At 48.4% G+C, this 16175-nt stretch overlaps 1 protein-coding gene across 3 annotated transcripts in view; it reads right to left on the bottom strand.

The window, feature by feature from the left end:
* Positions 1 to 16175, bottom strand: part of MAP3K7 (mitogen-activated protein kinase kinase kinase 7) — a 111700-nt gene that overhangs the window by 52003 nt on the left and 43522 nt on the right. For all 3 annotated transcript variants that reach the window (XM_069726355.1, XM_069726353.1, XM_069726354.1), the window contains exon 5: positions 10118 to 10256. In XM_069726355.1, the coding sequence (XP_069582456.1) occupies positions 10118 to 10256 (139 nt within the window). The remainder of the gene's footprint in view (positions 1 to 10117; positions 10257 to 16175) is intronic.

The raw sequence follows: 16175 nt of genomic DNA, 5'->3' as shown, positions 1-16175 counted from the left end.
ATCAGGCTGGTCAGGTCGGGAGGGCGTGGTGACATCGCTGGTTCTTCCTCAGCTTTACGTTGGTGGCGTAGTGGTGAACAAGCAGCACGCGATCTGCGCTGTAATCCCTTGCATCGGTGGGGGCGGCCATCTTCCTGGGGCCGCGCGTGCGCAGATCGAGTGCTCTGCTGCACGGGGCTTCAGGAAAATGGCCGCGGGATGCCGCGCGTGCGCATTAGAGATCGCGGCGGCCATTTTCCCAAAGCCGAGATGCAAACTCGGCTTTGGGAAGATGGCCGCCGCGATCTCTAATGCGCACGCGCGGCATCCCGCGGCCATTTTCCTGAAGCCCCGTGCAGCAGAGCACTCGATCTGCGCACGCGCGGCCCCAGGAAGATGGCCGCCCCCACCGATGCAAGGGATTACAGCGCAGATCGCGCGCTGCTTGTTCACCACTACGCCACCAACGTAAAGCTGAGGAAGAACCAGCGATGTCACCACGCCCTCCCGACCTGACCAGCCTGATTGACAGGCGAAAACGGCGACTTTGGTAAGTTATTTCTCAGCATAGGTGGGGAATCGGGGTACACTACATACACTATAGGAACACACAGCGCAGGCCCTATTTAACAGTATTTATAGCTCAATCTCAAAAAACGGGGTGACAGGTTCCCTTTAATCTGCCAAGTGGCAGAATGCGCGGCTGCATCCAGCAGGTCATCGTCTCTTGCCATCGCCGCTCTCTTTTGAGGGTGCAGAGTTAAAAATTAGGAACCCTCGATCCACCATCCTCTTTACAGGGAAGTGGAAAGGGATTGTCTGCCTTATTGCATTATCTGCTAAATAGTGGTGATGCAGAGGGGGGTGCTCGGACACCAAAAAAGGTGCCTCTGTACATCCACAGAGTTCAGGTCTCCAGGTGGACAGGACAGGTTGTCTGGCGTTAGGGCTGGATGCAGAAGAGGATACATGGAGGCAACACTCCGTGTGCTCGTCTGTTGATGGTGTGGGGAGATCGGTGCCCTTTAAAGGACCCGATGCCCTTAAAAATCAGACTAGGCATGGCATCCCACATAGAGGCTTCTGTCCAGTGAATCGCTTATCCGAACTGCATGGCAAATGCTCTACGAGGGAGTTTAGTCTCCTTATGAGGGACACTGCGCAGTCTAGAGCAGGACCGGAGTCCTCGTCAATGTACAGAGATGATAAAAATAGGCGAGTTCATTCTTTTCTGAAGCTCTGGCAAGTCTAGATCCAAGGCAATATACGCTCAATATTCAGAGCCTTGTTCTCAGCAAATCATTGGGGAGAGAGATCAGGAAATGAAAACTTCAGTTTTCTAAATGCCTGTACGTTTCTAGAATACTTGCGACCCCGCTAGCCGACGGCTCCCATGTAGGAGAGGGACCATGTATATTGGTCCTGCGAGCACTCCAAGCCACAGAGGGATAACAGAGGGATTCAATCTCTTGGTCAGAAAAACCATGGATTGCGGTCAGAGACGAAGTCCACTGAGGGAACTAGGTACTCTGGGATCTGCGGCGCAGGGCTCCTGAGCTTATTTAGAATGACCGTCTTCGGATTGGTCATGTGCTTTTAAGACCAGGGAATACTGGTCACGAGCCTTTAAGACCAGGGAATACTGGTCACGTGCCTTTAAGACCAGAGAATACTGGTCACGTGCCTTTAAGACCAGGGAATACTGGTCACGTGCCTTTAAAACCAGGAAATACTGGTCACGTGCCTTTAAGACCAGAGAATTGTTGCTGAGTCGTTGTGCCCCTTAATGCAAAGTCGTCGCCCCTGTGTGAGCCGGCTGGCCGGCCCAAGATGGCCACCGGGTGTTGCAGAGGTGATAAAATCTCGCAGAGCGAGAAGCGCCAATTCGGAGGGCGGAGCTACAGGCACGATGTGGGCGGAGCCACAAAACTTCCATAAATAGGCCCAAGCCGGGGCCTAAATTTCTGCAGCCGGTGGGAGCGATATCAGGGGTAGAAGTGAGGGGCGTTGTAGTGGGCGAGAAAAACTGAGCGCTTCCGTGCCAGGTGAGGAGCACCAGAAAGGCGGGCAGAGCTGCCTTAGGGCGCCATAGTGCGGGTTTCAGGGTGCAGCCTACACATCGGCCGAAGCCGGGTGCTAAATTTTTGCAGCCGGCTGGAGCGTTACCTCAGGGAGGTGGGCCACAGGGAAGCCTGAGGCTGCCTGTGAGCATGTGAATATCCCGCTGCAGAGGCCCACCGCTGACTGGATCCACTCACCATCGGTGCGCGTCCCGGCTTGGAGCTGCCGCGGATGACTGAGTTTCTGTTCTGCTGCAGGTCAGGTTTTGCAGCGTGAACGGTGCAGGGATAGAGGGATAAACCTCAATCCATCATCGCTTTGTTAGGGAGGTGTCGAGGAACCATCCGCCTCCTTGTGCCATCCGCTTTAACAGTGGTGGGACAGTGGGGGCTGCTCGGACGCCAAATAGATGGGCCTCTGTACATCCATGGAGATCAGTCCCCGGGTGGACAGGGCCAGTTGTCCGGCATTAGGCCTGGCTGCAGAAGAGGGTACGTGGAGGAGACACTCCATGTGCTCGTCTGTTGATGGTGCGGGGAGATTGGTGCCCTTGAAGGGACCCTTCGCCCCTAATAATCAGCCCAGGCTTAACATCCCACGTCGCAGGAGTGGGTACGGAGAGGCGACACTCTCACTGTTCGCCTGTTGATGGTTCGGGAAGATTGGAACCTTGAAAGGGTCCGTCGCCCCATTTGTCCGTGGAATAAATAAAATCAAAAATGTAAAAGGTAAAAATAAAATAAAGAGTTTTGGGTCTGAATACCACAATCCCCACAGTTTTAAGCGTACCCTAAAAACTCATTTGTTCAGACTGGCCTACCGCCTCAATGCATTAACCTAACGATCCCTGTGTGGCCTATTTATAAAAAAAAAAAACAATCAGGTTCCTCGCATCATGTTCTCATTCACTTTATGCAGTTAATAGCCCTCTGTGTCTGTACTGCTACATACTTAGGCAGGTAACTGGTTCATGCAGCTTTACATGAACACCCGAGCCTTACACTATGGCCGGTCCGAATAACTAAAGCAATTGTTACCATCCACCTCTCGTGTCTCCCCTTTTCCTCATAGTTTGTAAGCTTGCGAGCAGGGCCCTCATTCCTCCTGGTATCTGTTTTGAACTGTATTTCTGTTATGCTGTAATGTCTATTGTCTGTACAAGTCCCCTCTATAATTTGTAAAGCGCTGCGGAATATGTTGGCGCTATATAAATAAAAATTATTATTATTATTATTATATTTCCCATAAGGGATGGGGGCAGTGTTCTGGATCACTGCGTTGAGAAACACGTGATGGTGTCTCCGCGGTGTTGGATGTTTTGATCTCCCAGAGGTCATTCATCCTTAGGTTTATAGTCCTTTTACTAGGGACTGCTCCTAATAGCCAGTTTCCTACTCCACACTGATGAGGGGCAAATACCCCAAAACAGCTGTCTGTGGATGGATAGCATTAAGCTACTTACTGGTAGCGGCATTTCTCGGAGGCCCATGACAGCACGACGAGAGAGGGGATCCGCCCATTAGGAACAGGAAACCTACAGATACAAAAGGGCGGTACCTCTCCCTTGCCTCAGCTGTATTTCAGAGTCTTGAGAGGACTACCACGGTTAGTGGCACAAAAAATATACACTATATACAAATTATATACAGATTATATACAAATCTCCAGCTATATATTTGAAACTGGTATCATGTGTGAGATATATACATCTATAGGAAGTGCAACCCCCACGTGAATAGGGAGGGAACTAAGGGTGCTGTCATGGGCCTCCGAGAAATGCCGCTACCAGTAAGTAGCTTAATGCTTTACTCGGACTCCCATGACAGCACGACGAGAGAATTACAGAGATGTAAAACTACCTTAGGGAGGGACTATGGCTTGTAGCACCCTTAACCCGAATGTGAGATCAGAGGAAGCCCCCAAATCCAACCTATAGTGCTTAAAGAAGGTGGACGGGGATGACCATGTGGCCGCCTTACATATCTGGTCGATTGATACTCCAGATTTTTCCGCCCAGGATGTAGCCATGGACCTGGTGGAATGCGCCCTCAGATTCTGTGGAGCCGGACCCCCACCTGCAGTATAAGCCAAAGAGATAGCCTCACTAATCCACTTTGCTAGTGTGTATTTTGATACCCTGAGTCCCTTTCTAGGATTTTGGAAAGATAAAAATAATGCATCATCTTTCTTCCATGTGTCGGTAACAGAGATATATTCTAGCAGGCATCTCCTAACATCTAATGTATGGAGTAGTTCTTCCTTAGGGTTAGCAGGATTAGGGAGCAAGGATGGTAAAATTATCTCTTGTGACCTGTGAAACCGTGATGACACTTTTGGTAAATAGGCTGGGTCCGGTCTGAGGATTACTCTGTCTGGTAGAAACTCTGTATAAGGGGATACCCTGGAGAGAGCTTGTATGTCTCCTATTCTACGGGCAGATGTAATTGCTACCAGAAAAGCTGTCTTAAGGGATAGGGCCTTAATTGAAGCGGATTGTAAAGGTTCAAATGGCTCTTTAGTCAATGCTGATAGGACTAAGTTGAGATCCCAAGGCATAGATCTATCCTTCTGAATGGGTCTAGATCTACTGGATGCCTTAATGAACCTTGAGATCCAGTAATTATTGGCGATGTTACAGGAGAATAGAGCCCCTAGGGCCAAGACCTGTACCTTTAGAGTACTAGTGGATAGACCTAGCTCTAAGCCTTTTTGCAGGAATTCTAAAATTTGTTTTACAGGTATTCCTTCTTCTAATTTGAAATCAGAAGAGGCCAGAAACTTTCGCCAGGTCCTAGCATAGATTGTTGTGGTTATTTGTTTCCTACTTTTCTTAAGGGTTTCAATCAAACTCGGGGAGAACCCTTTGTTTTTCAGTAACGCCCTTTCAAAATCCATGCCGTTAAATGAAGGTTCTTTACTTGCGGATGACTGATCGGACCCTGGTAGAGCAAATCCGGAATCTCCGGAAGCACCCAGGGATCCTCCACTGACATGATCCTGAGCCAAGTGAACCAGGCCCTTCTGGGCCAGAATGGGGCAATCAATATAACCCTGGCTCGATCTTCTCTTATCTTCCTGACTACTAAGGGTAATAGGCCTAGTGGAGGAAATGCATATGCCAGCTGAAAATCCCAATTGATCAGAAAAGCGTCTACGGCTAGAGGATTCTCCCTGGGATTTAGGGAACAGAATTTTGTTGTCTTCCGGTTGTCCCTGGTAGCAAATAGATCTACATCTGGATGTCCCCATTTGTGGACAATCTGATCGAACACACGATTGTTTAGGGACCACTCCCCTTGCTTCAAGGTGTTGCGGCTTAGAAAGTCCGCTTTGACGTTTTCCTTTCCTCTTATGTGTAGAGCGGATAGGGATAAAAAGTGATTCTCTGCTGTCTGGAACAGACTATCCGCCACTCTCATCAGTGACTCGGAATGAGTTCCACCCTGATGATTTATGTACGCGACCGTCACCCGGTTGTCCGATAGGATCTTGACATGATGACCCTGCAGATATGAGAGGAATTTTTTCACTGAAAGCTCTACTGCCATTAACTCTTTCTGGTTGGAGGAGGCTGATATTAGGGGAGGGGGCCATAGACCCTGAACCATCATGTCATCCATGTGTGCTCCCCAACCCGCAGGGCTAGCATCAGTTGTTACCACACGTGTTACCTGAGACACCCAGGGAACCCCCGCCGATAAATTTTCACTGACTAGCCACCACTTAAGAGATGTGAATGCTTTTGGACCTAAAGTAACCTGACTCTGCAGGGACCCCTGTAAGATTTTGTCATTAACCAGCACCTCAGATTGTAATGGTCTTGTGTGGAATTGGGCCCAACGGACAGCGGGAATGCAAGAGGTTAAGGAACCCAATAGTGACATAGCCTGTCTAAGGGTCATGGATGGTTTGTCAATTGCCTTAGACACCTGTTGCTGGATATGTAATGATTTGTCGGGTGGAAGACAACACTGTTGGGATTCTGAGTTTAATAACAGTCCTAAGAATCTTTGTATTTTTTGAGGCTGTAAACGAGATTTCTCATAATTTATGATCCACCCCAGACGCTCCAGTCTGGATCTGGCTGTTTCTAGCTGGGACAGGCAATGGTCTGCTGAGCTCCCTACTATAAGGAAGTCATCCAAGTAGGGAATTATCAGGATGTCGGACTCTCGTAAGTGCGCCATGACCTCGGCCACTAGTTTTGTGAACACCCTAGAAGCCGCTGATAAGCCAAAGGGGAGAGCTCTGAACTGGAAATGGCGAATGCTACCCTCCATTGACACCGCTACTCTCAGGAACTTCTGGAAATCTTCATGTATTGGAACATGATAGTATGCATCTTTAAGATCTACAACTACCATGAAACAGTGATTAAACAATATCTTTATTGCTGAATTAATCGTTTCCATTTTGAAGGATTCATTAACCAGGAACTCATTAAGACACTTTAGATTAATGATCGTTCTAAATGATCCATCCGGCTTCTTGATCAGAAAAAGAGGAGAATAAAATCCCCTTCCTTTTTCTGAATCTGGAATTTCCACCAATACATTCTTGGCGCATAAGTTCACGACTTCAGCCTCTAGGGCTGCTTGCTCCAGGGGGGAGGAACGATAAGGGGTTAATTTGAATTTATCCCGAGGCCAATGATTGAAGTCCAGCTTTAGACCTTTAGTAACAATGCCTCTGACCCATCTACTGTTCGTTATGTCAAGCCATGCTGAGGAGAATGCTGACAGTCTACCCCCCACAGGGATTGCTAGTCATTGGTCTGGTTTTTTCTGATCCTTTGAGGAACGGCGAAACATATATCCCGTACCTCTACCGCGTCTGTCTTCCCATCTGAAACTCTCTCTAGTGGGAGAGGACCCGCGTTTCTTCCCACGACCAAATCTTCTTCGACTGAAGGGTCGGCGGTAGGATGCCGAGTACAGGCTTGGAAACTTCTTTTTATCATCGCCTGCCTTTTCCAGCAACTCGTCCAGCGTTGGACCAAAGAGATACTGTCCCTCGCACGGAATGGCGCAGAGCTTAGTTCTGGACTGGATGTCACCTGACCAGCACTTTAACCATAGGGCCCTGCGAGCCGCGTTAGATAGACCTGCCGCTCTGGCCGCCATCCTGACAGAGTCCACAGAAGCATCCGATAGGAAGGCTGCAGCATTCTGGATTGTCGGAAGCGCTTTCAGAATAGAATCTCTGGATGCTCCATCCTTCAGCTGAGACTCTAATTGATCTAGCCAGACCATTAATGACCTGGCTGTGGACGTTGCGGCCACTGCTGGTCTGAGGGCTCCGGCCGCCATCTCCCAGGTACCTTTTAGAAAGATATCCGCCTTTCTGTCTAGGGGATCTTTGAGGGACCCCATATCCTCAAAGGGTAATGAGGCTTTCTTTGACGCCTTTGCTACTGCCGCGTCCAACCTCGGAGCTTTATCCCATGTCTCCACCACCGGATCATCAAAGGGATACCTGCGTTTTAAAGCTGGCGGTAAGGCCCCCTTTTTTTCCGGTTTCTTCCATTCTCGGAGTATCAATTCTTGGATTTTCTCATTTACCGGAAAAGATCTATGTTTCTTACGATCTAAACCACTAAACATTAACTCCTGTTTTGAGGGCTGTGATTTGGGTTCCTCTATACCCATCGTGCCTCTAACTGATTTGACTACCTTGTCAATTTTATCCAAGGGTAGACAAAATCGTCCAGACTCCTCATCTGATGAAGAGGAGAAAGGACTAGAGAGATAGATACTTTCTTCTCTTTCCTCTTCTGACGAATTAGAGTCCAGAGGGGTCCTATGCTTCGGGCCTTCGGCTTGGGATAGGGATCGTAATGACTCCCTTACTTCTAGCCGGATCATTTCTTTTAAATTTGCCGTACTCACGGACTCTTCTGCTACCTGGGGGAGGACAATATAGGTGATAACCACTATCTGACCTAAGGTCACTTCCACCCAACCACTCCTGTAGACCTCACCGTCTGTTGTATACAGGGGGCACATAACTTTTTTTAGTACAAGAGTCGGGTAAGGGGACTCCACAGAGGGCACACTCCTTATGCTTGGATTTTTCCGTACTTTTCTTCCCCTGGAAAGATAAAGTATAAGGGGCCCGCGTCACAGAGTGAACTTTCACGTAGGTCACTTACCCGTGCGCCCAAGTCAAGTACCGGAATCCGAGGGGGTTCTTTCCTAGTCGAAGCTCTGGATCCCTGTTCGGATGAGCTTTTTCGACTGGGTTGGTCGCCTCTATCCTTTTTGGGCTTCTGACGCATCTCGTCTGACAGCTGCTGCTGCTGCTGCTGCTCACCACCACTCTCCATGACGGATTACGACCAAAAGCAGGGTTCTGGCATTGTAACCTGCTTATGTCCCCCTTGGATCCGGTCAGCAGATAGGCCAGCGCTATCCCTATTGGTTCTGGACACAGCAAGGAGGGCAGAGGGCTGTTGGACGAACCGGCGTTCAGATGCGATGGGCGCCGCCATCTTGGATCGTCCGCGCATGCGCAGACGTCCGGCGACCCGGAAGCGGCTACCAAACTCCGCCCCCCCACGTCACCGCACCCGGAAACGCTCCAGCACATGCTGAGAGTGGTGCAGGACGCCGGGGGCGGACCGGCAGCGCTCCGGAGCTCCCCACACATCCGAGCCCGGCACTCGCAGCCATGCCGCACCGCTGCACCACCAATGGGAATACTTACCTGCGCCAACGCTGATGGATGCAGGAAATCCTCCGGACTCCGCTCCCTGCTGCGAACGCCACTGCCGTGAAGTCCAGCAAGGACCACCGTGGCGTCTCCAGGGATCTCCGCACCAGCCGAGGTAGGAGACCCCCCCCCGCTACCGTAATCGGCCGGCCTGGGCCTTCTCTCTGTAGGCACCCGTCCCCTCAGGAACAGGAAACCAACTGAGGCAAGGGAGAGGTACCGCCCTTTTGTATCTGTAGGTTTCCTGTTCCTAATGGGCGGATCCCCTCTCTCGTCGTGCTGTCATGGGAGTCCGAGTAAACCATGTTTTGGAATAGGTGGTTTTCCCTTTTGGGATGCTGCCCTTCCCGTGGTTGTTCCTTCCCGGTGAAAGACCTGGCTATTTATTGCTTGCGTTGAGAAACATGTGATGGTGTCTCTGCTGCTTTTCTACATGCATTTGCATATTTCCCATAAGGGATGGGGGCAGTGTTCTGGATCACTGCGTTGAGAAACACGTGATGGTGTCTCCGCGGTGTTGGATGTTTTGATCTCCCCGAGGTCATTCATCCTTATGTTTATAGTCCTTTTACTAGGCACTGCTCCTAAAAGCCAGTTTCCTACTCCACACTGATGAGGGGCAAATACCCCGAAACAGCTGTCTGTGGATGGATACCATGTTTTGGCATAGGTGGTTTTCCCTTTTGGGATGCTGCTCTTTCCGTGGTTGTTCCTTCCCGGTGAAAGACCTGGCTATTTATTGCTTGCGTTGAGAAACACGTGATGGTGTCTCCGCGGCTTTTGTACATGAACAGCAGACCCGTCCATGTGCATCCTACGGACACTAAGCAAGAACTGGTTAGCTGAGAGCCAGCAGTAGGGTGTATACTACAGAGGAGGAGATCACTTTCTTTGTATCACTTACTGTCAGCCTCCTAGTGGCAGCAGCATACACCCACGGTCTGTGTCCCCCAATGAGGCGAAGAAGAAAAAAGTTACATTTTACAGCAGTACCAAATAAATGAGATTTCCTAAAAACTCATTCAAAAGCATTAAAAATGCAGGTATTGAACACAGCAATTTTCCTGTGGACACTCGGCTTTTTGGTGCAGAATAATTAGCTGCAAATACTCAACGTGTGAACATAGCCTAACTCAGCTGAGAAGGGCTCAGAGAAAGACAGAATTACAAATGTTCCCCTCAGACTGAGCTCATTGACTGATTTGATAATGGACAGTACAACACAGAGGCTATAGTGCAACATTTTAAATTAAACCCAATGGCAAAACTCATTGTCCCCAAAAGTGGACAACCCCTTTATATATAGTTTATTTCTACAGAAATGTGTAGTCAATAAGCAAGAAATACAGAAGGAATGTTCACTTACTTGGGTGGTTTAAGGTCTCTGTGAATAAGAGCCTTTGGTTTCATGCTGTGCAAATACGCTACCCCTTGGGCACATTGTAAACACCAACTCATGGCATGAGCAGCTGTGTAGTAAGGCAGGGGCTCGGCACCGTGCAGTACTGCAAAACAAAAGTGACACATGTACATAGTGTCAAAGTCTCGCAAAGTGGAATTAGAAACCAGCTTCACTTCTAGATCACAAGCTGCCTGGGTGTTCAATATGGCAGAGTGACATGCGCATGCGCAGGTCGCAGATTTCACTGTGCAGGCACAAGACCGAGCCCTGTGTGGAAGGGACTGGGGCAGCGCTGATCACTGGACTGGACCATGTAATCTACATGCAGATCTAAGACAATTGCAGTTACACAAACTACAAATCAGTTGAATAAGTCATAAATGTTCCACACAAAACATCCCTTTTAAGATCTGTTCACATTTATTTTTTTTCTGCATGAGGGATCTATTGGGAAACTCTCCCAAATTGAATGGCTTACAGTAAGGTACCATCAAAAATGCCTACACATATAATCCTTACTGGGTAAGTACACTCTCGAGTCAGAGAGTCAGGCGAATGAGCATAGGTGCTGGGAGTTTTATGATTACATATGCATAATCTAAAGAAGCAAAATGTGAATTTACACTGTATTACCAATTTCAGCATTATAACAAAGCTAGAAGCAATATAACACTCAGGCATCAGTAAAGTTCTCGTTGCAATGAAATATATTGACTAATTTTTCCACCAAGGTGACTTGCCACATTGCACTGGATTACATATTTTGCATCTAAACTTCTAACTCTTGCTCCTCAGCATCTGGCAACCAACTTTATTGGTCATTTAGAGACAACTTGTCTAAAAATCCCTAACCCCTTAGTGACAGAGCCAATTTTGTACTTAATGACTGACCAATTTTTACAATTCCGACCAGTGTCACTTTATGAGGTTATAGCTCTGGAAGGCTTAGAACAAGTCCCACCGATTCTGAGAATCTTTTTTCGTGACATATTGTACTTAATATTAGTGGTAAACTTCTTTGATATGACTTGCGCTTATTTATGAAAAAAATGTAAATTTGGAAAAAAAATTTTGAAAATTTTGCAATTTTCAAACTTTTAATTTTTGTGCCCTTAAAGGGAACCTGTCACCCCTAAAATCATTCTGTAATGCTGTAGATAAGCCCCTGATGTAACCTGAAAGATGAGAAAAAGAGATTAGATTATACTCACCCAGGGGTGTTTCCGCTGCGGTCCGGGGCCTCTCATCTTCTTACGATGACGTCCTCTTCTTGTCTTCACGCTGCGGCTCCGGCGTACTTTGTCTGCCCTGTTGAGGGCAAAGCAAAGTACTGCAATGCGCAGGTGCTGGGCCTCTCTGACCTTTCCCGGCACCTGCGCATTGCAGTACTTTGCTCTGTCCTCAACAGGGCAGACAAAATACACCTGCGCCAGAGCCGCAGCATGTAGACAAGAAGAGGACCACATCGTATGAAGCTAGGAGGCCCCGGACCGCAGCGGGACCACCCCTGGGTGAGTATAATCTAACCTCTTTTTCTCATCGTTGAGGTAACATCGGGGGGCTTATCTACAGCATTCCAGAATGCTGTAGATAAGCCCCTGATGCCAGTGGGCTTAGCTCAACCTCCATTTTTGGGGTGACAGGTTCCCTTTAAATCAGATAGTCATATCGCACAAAATAGTTAATAAACGACATTTTCCACATATCTACTTTACATCAGCACAATTTTGGAAACTTTTTTTTTTTGTTAGGACGTTATAAGGGTGAAATAGGGATTTGTGTGTTACTCACCGTAAAATCCTTTTCTCCGAGATGCTCATTGGGGGACACAGGACTGTGGGTGTATGCTACTGCCAATAGGAGGCTTAGGCTATGTGCACACGTAGGAAATGTGGTGCAGAATTTTCTGCACTAAATCTGCATCTCCTGGCAGAATCCGCAGGTGCGTTTTTTATGCGTTTTTGTGCAGATTTTACTGCTGTGGATTTCTATAATGGAGGGGTGCAGAATCACTACAGAACTGCACAAAAGAAGTGACATGCACTTCTTTGAAATCTGCAGCGTTTCTGCGCGGATTTTTCTGCACCATGTGCACAGCTTTTTTTCACATTGATTTACATTGTACTGTGAATCACAGTGCAGTTTTGCAGCGTTTCTGCTGCAGAAAAATCTGCTGCAGTTCTGCACTAAATTTGCATCGTGTGCACATACCCTAACACTAAGTGATAAAAAAAAAAAGTTAGCTCCTCCCCTGCAGCATATACCTTCCTGCTGGCTCTCAGCTAACCAATTCGGTGCAAAAGCAGTAGGAGATCAATAACAACATAAAGTATAGTATTATATATGAGAGTATAACATGTCAAACTATAAAACAAGCAGAAGCTAATAACAGCTGTGTCCCCCAATGAGCGTCTCGGAGAAAAAGATTTTATAGTGAGTAACACAAAAATCCCTATTTCTCCTTCGCCTCATTGCGGGACACAGGACTGTGGGATGTCCTAAAGCAGCCCCTGGGTGGGAAATTTACTCACCGGAGTAATATCCAGGCATCTGCCACCTATAGGTGCGCTACCGCTGCCTGAAGAACCCTTCTACACAGACTTGCATCCGCAGAAGTCTGAGCATGGACACTATAGTGTTTGGAAAAAGTATGCAAACCAGACCAGGTTGCTGCCTTGCAAACCTGTTCAGCTGAAGCCTGGTGCCGAAGCACCCAGGAAGCCCCCACTGCCCGAGTGGAGTGTGCTCTGATCCCGGCCAGAACGACCATGCCCTTGACGCGGTAGGCAAATAGCCGATCGAATCCACCAGGCAATGGTCGATCCTGATGCAGTGAATCCCTTCCCGCGACCCTCAGTGAGGATGAACAACGCATCCGTCTGCCGAAAAGGTGCTGTCCGTGAAATGTACCTTCTGAGCGCTCTCACTAGGTCTAGCTTATGGAGAGCTTTTTCCACACGGTGTGTTGGTGCTGGGCAAAAAGAAGGTAAAACAATGTCCTCGTTAATGTGGAACGAGGAAACCACCTTTGGTTAAAAAAATAAAATAAAATAAGAATGCTGGCATGAGCACCACCTTATCCTGATGGAACCGTAAATACAGAGCCCGGCAGGACAAGACGCCAGTTCCGAGACCCGCCTAATGGGAGTTATGGCCACCAAGAGCACGACTTTCCAGGAAAGGTAGAATAAAGAGACATCCTGAAGAGGTTCGAAAGGAATTTCCTGCAAGGCACTTAAGACTAGGTTAAAGTCCCAAGCATCCAGGGAGGCTTTGTAAGGCGGCACCATGTGAATGACTCCCTGTAAGAAAGTCTTCACCTGTAGATTGGTAGCGATCTTGCGCTGAACAAGAACTGACAAGGCTGATATTTGTCTCCTTAGGGTACCTGGTGCAAGTCCGGAATCTAGACTGACTTGGAGAAAAGCTAGAATGTTAGGGATAGAGAAACGCAGTGGTGGAAGCTCACACTTTCTGCACCATGAAAGAAAACCTTAAAGGTGTGATGATAAAATACGTGCTGAGATGGATTTCTGGGTGCTGATCATGGTAGAAGCTACCTTTCGGGAAAACTCGGCCTGTCTCAGAATCCAAGATTCAATGGCCAGGCCGTCAAACACAGGGCCCCTAAGTTCTGGTGGAAGATTGGGCCCTGAGACAGTAGATCGTTACGCTCTGGAAGCCGCCAAGGAACTTCGGCGAGCAGCTGCACTAGGTCTGCGTACCATGACCAACGAAGCCAATCTGAGGCGACACGGATAGCTGGAACTCCTTCTGTCTTGACCTTTCTGATTACCTTGGGGAGCAGTGCTAGAGGGGGAAACATATGGGAGATGAAACTGGCCACAACGCAAAACTAACGAGTCCACAGCAATCGCCTGTGGATCTCGATACCGGGCGACAAACCTGGGTACTTTGGCATTTCTCACGGAAGCCAGATGAAAAACGCGCAGCCCAGTTTTTCTCGCCCGGGATGTGGACTGCTGAAATCACCGAGTGATTCCTCTTGGCCCAGCAGAGGACCTGTTTTACCTCGTGCATGGCCGCCCTGCTGCGGGTAATCCCTTGAAGATTTATGTATGCCAACGCTGTGGCATTGTCCGATTGAATCTGGACAGGGCGGCCTGCCAGGAGATGATGAAAATGCGGCAACGCCAGCCGAATTGCCCGAATCTCCAACAGGTTGATCGAGAGGGTTGACTCCTGCGAGTACCAGCATCCCTGGGCTGTGTGGCGTTAAAATACTGCTCCCCAACCTAGAAGGCTGGTGTCTGTTGTGACAACCAGCCAATGGACTGGAGGAAAAAGTTTCCCCTGTTGTAGAGATGGGCTCGTTGACCACCATGAGAGAGCCTGTCTGACCTGGAAAGACAGACGGCACCTGAGGTTGAGAGAGAATGGATTCCTGTCCCATGCTGATAAAGCATGTTGGAGAGGGCAAAGATGGGAGTTGCGCAAATGGCACTGCTTCAATTGCCGCCACCATCCTTCCTAAGACCCCCATGCAAAACCGGATTGTATGATAGACAGGCCGGCGAACGGTCCTCACCTCTTGCCGAAGCTTCAGGACCTTGTCCTGAGGTAGGATTGTCATGCCTCGTAAGATGTCGAAGATGATCCCTAGAAAACAAATTCTCCGGGATGGTACAAGATGATTTTTCTCTGTTCACCAGCCACCCTAGACGAGAAAGTGTCTAGAGTACTGCTGACATTTTCTTTGCAGGCCCCTTGATGAGGAGATCGTCTAAATAAGATAAAACGAGTATGCCCCGGGAATGCAGGATGGACACAACAACCGCCATGACCTTTGTGAACACTCTGGTGGCTGTGGCTAGCCCGAAAGGTAAGGCCGTGAACTGAAAATGCAGATTGCCTACGGTGAAATGTAGGAATCTTTGATGCGCAGGAAATATAGGAATGTGCAGATACGCATCTTGAATATCTATTGAAGCTAAGAACTCTCCCTTTTCCATTGACGCAATGACTGATCGAAGAGATTCCATTCGAAAGCGACGAATGTTGACAAACCTGTTTAAATGTTTCAGGTCCAAAATGGGCCTTACCGATCCGTCCTTCTTGGGAACTAAGAACAGGTTAGAATAGAACCCTTGAAATCTTTCTTCCTTTGGAATAATAACCCCGCGGAGCCGAAGAGACTTTATAGAATTGAACAGGGCCTGTACCCGGGATATTGAGCTGGGAAGGCGGGAAGGAAAGAACCAGCACGGGGGGAGGTTGACAAACTATCTTGTATCCTGAAGACACCAGTTCTCTTACCCATCTGTCGTGAACTACAGTGAGCCAGGACTGATGAAAAAAAGAGTAGGCAGCAGTCTACTTTGTCGGCGGAAACCAGAGACTGACTCCAGTCATTTGTCCGAAAACCTATGGGACCTAGATCCCCTCCCCCTCCCTTGAGATTGCATTCTTCCCAACGGGTTAGCCCTGTAGGAGATCTGATGATCTCTGTCCTGATTGGGTCGCCCTGGAGCCGCGGGATCTGACGTTGGGGTCCACCTGGTATTGCGAAAGGGCTTAGACTGGAACTGGTGACGAAAAGGCTGCTTAATCCTCTGCTGTGGAAGAAAATTGCTTTTCCCTCCTGTTGTATCAGAAATGAGCTGATCCAATTTTTCTCCAAATAATCGCCCTTCCCTGATAAGGAAGGGTTGTAAGAGATTTCTTAGAGGTAGAATATGCTCGCCATGTTCTCAACCAAAGAGCCCTTCTGATGGCAATAGCGTTTGCTGCCGCTGAAGCCGCACAGTTCGCTGCGTCTAAAGACGCATTGATCAGGTAGCTCCCAGCTAGAGCCATTTGATTTGACATCTCAGTCAATTCCACTGGAAGATCCCTCTCCTGAAGAGCTTTGGTCAAAGATTCTGACCAGGACATCATGGCCTTAGCTACCCACGTCGCCGCAAAAGAGGGCGAGAGAGAGCTGAACCTGAAGCCTCAAAGACTGAACGAGCCAAACTATCAATAAGCCGATCAGTAGGATCCTTAATAGAGGAGTCATTGG

This window comes from Ranitomeya imitator, chromosome 5 (assembly GCF_032444005.1).
Source record: "Ranitomeya imitator isolate aRanImi1 chromosome 5, aRanImi1.pri, whole genome shotgun sequence".
NCBI lineage: Eukaryota > Metazoa > Chordata > Amphibia > Anura > Dendrobatidae > Ranitomeya > Ranitomeya imitator.
The sequence above is the reverse complement of the archived record's forward strand: the minus strand, read 5'-3'. Positions and strand labels throughout refer to the sequence as shown.